Source organism: Lactuca virosa, chromosome 3 (genome assembly GCF_052849685.1).
Source record: "Lactuca virosa cultivar CGN04683 chromosome 3, Lactuca_virosa_CGN04683_v6, whole genome shotgun sequence".
Lineage (NCBI taxonomy): Eukaryota > Viridiplantae > Streptophyta > Magnoliopsida > Asterales > Asteraceae > Lactuca > Lactuca virosa.
Genome location: NC_136428.1, coordinates 44,262,282 through 44,264,622, shown reverse-complemented (window position 1 = coordinate 44,264,622; position 2,341 = coordinate 44,262,282). Strand labels below are relative to the sequence as shown.

At 47.2% G+C, this 2,341-nt stretch overlaps 1 protein-coding gene across 1 annotated transcript; it reads left to right on the top strand.

The window, feature by feature from the left end:
• The first annotated feature begins 288 nt into the window (after window positions 1-288).
• Window positions 289-1,566, top strand: LOC145163456 (uncharacterized). The gene has a single exon (XM_079082298.1). The coding sequence runs from the start codon at window positions 289-291 to the stop codon at window positions 1,564-1,566; it is 1,278 nt and encodes a 425-aa protein (XP_078938424.1).
• Window positions 1,567-2,341: the final 775 nt, after the last annotated feature.

Here is a 2,341-nt window from a genome sequence, read left to right as displayed (position 1 = left end):
AATGAGGGAATTCTGCCCAACCCCACGAAAATACAGGATTTCCTCGAGTCAAAAACGCCCCACAACCTCAAGGGTGTACAGGAGATCAACGGTAGGTTGACGACATTGGGTAGATTCATTGCCAAATCTGCAGAAAATGCGCTTCCTCTGTACCAAACACTTAAAGGGTGCCTAGACAAAAAGCAGTTCAAGTGGACAGAAAAAGCAGATGCGGCATTGCAACAACTAAAAGATGCATTACACCAACTACCGGCTCTCGCCTTCCCGCTACCAGGGGAAACACTATAGATGTATTTAGCAGCTTCCAAACACGTTATCTCCTCTGTGTTAGCGGTGGAGAGGGAAGGCAAGAAGGTCCCCAACCATTTTGTTAGTAGGGCCCTACAAGGACCAAATGTCAATTACCCAGCCTTAGAGAAGTTGGTCCTCGCCCTGGTATACACTGTCAGATGGATACGGATGTATTTTCAAACCTACAAGGTCGATGTTCTGACTAGCTACCCGATAAAGCAAGTGCTACTAAGGCCGGAAAAGTCTAGGTGCCTGGCCACGTGGTCCACAGAATTAGGCGAACATGATATCCATTACCACCCCCGAAACAACATCAAGGCCCAGGCCCTCGCAGACTTCCTGGTTGAAATCCCATATATCATTAAAGGAGTGCCAACGACAATCTCCGTCGAACCACTCGAGCCTGAAGCCAGCAATGAACTTTGGAAGCTATTCACCGATGGCGCAACATGTAAGGAAGGATCAGGCGTAGACCTGATCCTCCAAAGCACCAACAGCGAAGAGATCACTAACGCGCTGCAATTCGACTTCCAAGTATCTAACAACGAGGCAGAGTACGAAGCACTCCTGGTGGGTCTGAGGCTGCCCAAAGAGTTTGGTGCAAACCAACTAGCATCCCTCAGTGATTCATTACTTATCACAAACCAGATAAATGGAACGTATGAGGCAAAAGATTCAAGGATGAAGAAATACCTAGATGCAGTCCGCAACCTCACCAACACTTTCAAAAGTTTCTCAATAAAACAAATCTTTTGGGGAAAGAATGCAAGGGCAGATGCTCTCAGTAAGCTATCCTCAACTTCTTCTGATCACTTAACAAAGAAAGTGCTAGTTGAAGTGCTCCCGGAGAGAAGTATCGATAAACAACGAGTTAATACAATATCGACTACACCGGAATGGACTAAACCATACGTCGATTACTTGCGCCATGGCGTGCTCCCGAATGACTCAGAGGAGGCGAGAAAAGTCAAGATCAAGGAGTCACATTTTGCAATCAGAGACAACCAACTGTACCGAAGAGGGTATTTAAGCCCATGGCTAAAGTGCATCTCTAAAATAGAGGGGCAAACGTTCCTAGAAGAAAGTCATTCCGGAGACGCGGCAGCACATGAAGGCGCTCGAGCGCTCACATGCAAAATACTCCGCCTAGGAGTATATTGGCGAGACGTTTACAACGACGCCGCAGCCCTAACCAAGAAATGCAAAGAATGCCAGGCATTCGCTCCTTTCCAAAATCAACCGGCCATGCCGTTGACCAGCATCACTAGCCCCTGACCTTTCCACCAATGGGGGATTGACATAGTGGGACCTTTCCCACCAGCACCAGGGGATGTGAAATTTTTGTTAGTAGTCGTAGATTATTTCACTAAATGGATAGAAGCAAAACCGCTAGCCACCGTCACTGGAAAGGAAATGATAAAGTTCATGACCAAGAATATCTTGGCCCATTTTAGAACCCCCAGAATCCTCATAAGTGATAACGACACGCAATTTGAAGGAAGTCCCTTCAAAGAGTGGTGCGAAGATAAGAGAATCCACCGCCAGTTCACGTCGGTGGCGCACCCTCAGGCCAACGGACAAACTGAGATATCGAACAAAACCATAGTCAATGGTTTGAATAAAAGGTTACTCAAATCAAAGTCTGCCTAGGTGGATGAGCTCCCGACAGTACTGTGGTCATAGCGTACCACAGCAAGGTCAAGCAAGGGAGAAACGCCATTTAGTCTGACCTATGGGACAGAAGCGGTCCTCCCATTGGAAATAGTGGTCGGCTCCCTACGAATAGAGAGTTTCGAGGAAGTAGCCAACGAAGAAGGGAGACGCCAGGACCTGGACATGCTCGATGAAAAACGTGAGGCGGCACAGATGCGCCAACCACTATACAAATCACGAACTGAGAACTATTACAAATGCCAAGTCCGGGTCAAGAACTTCAAGGTTGGAGAATGGGTGCTAAGAAAAAACGAGTCCAGTCATGCTGAACAACTAGGGAAACTCAATGTCACTTGGGAAGGACCGTACAAAATTGTGGAAGCCTATAAGAATGGTG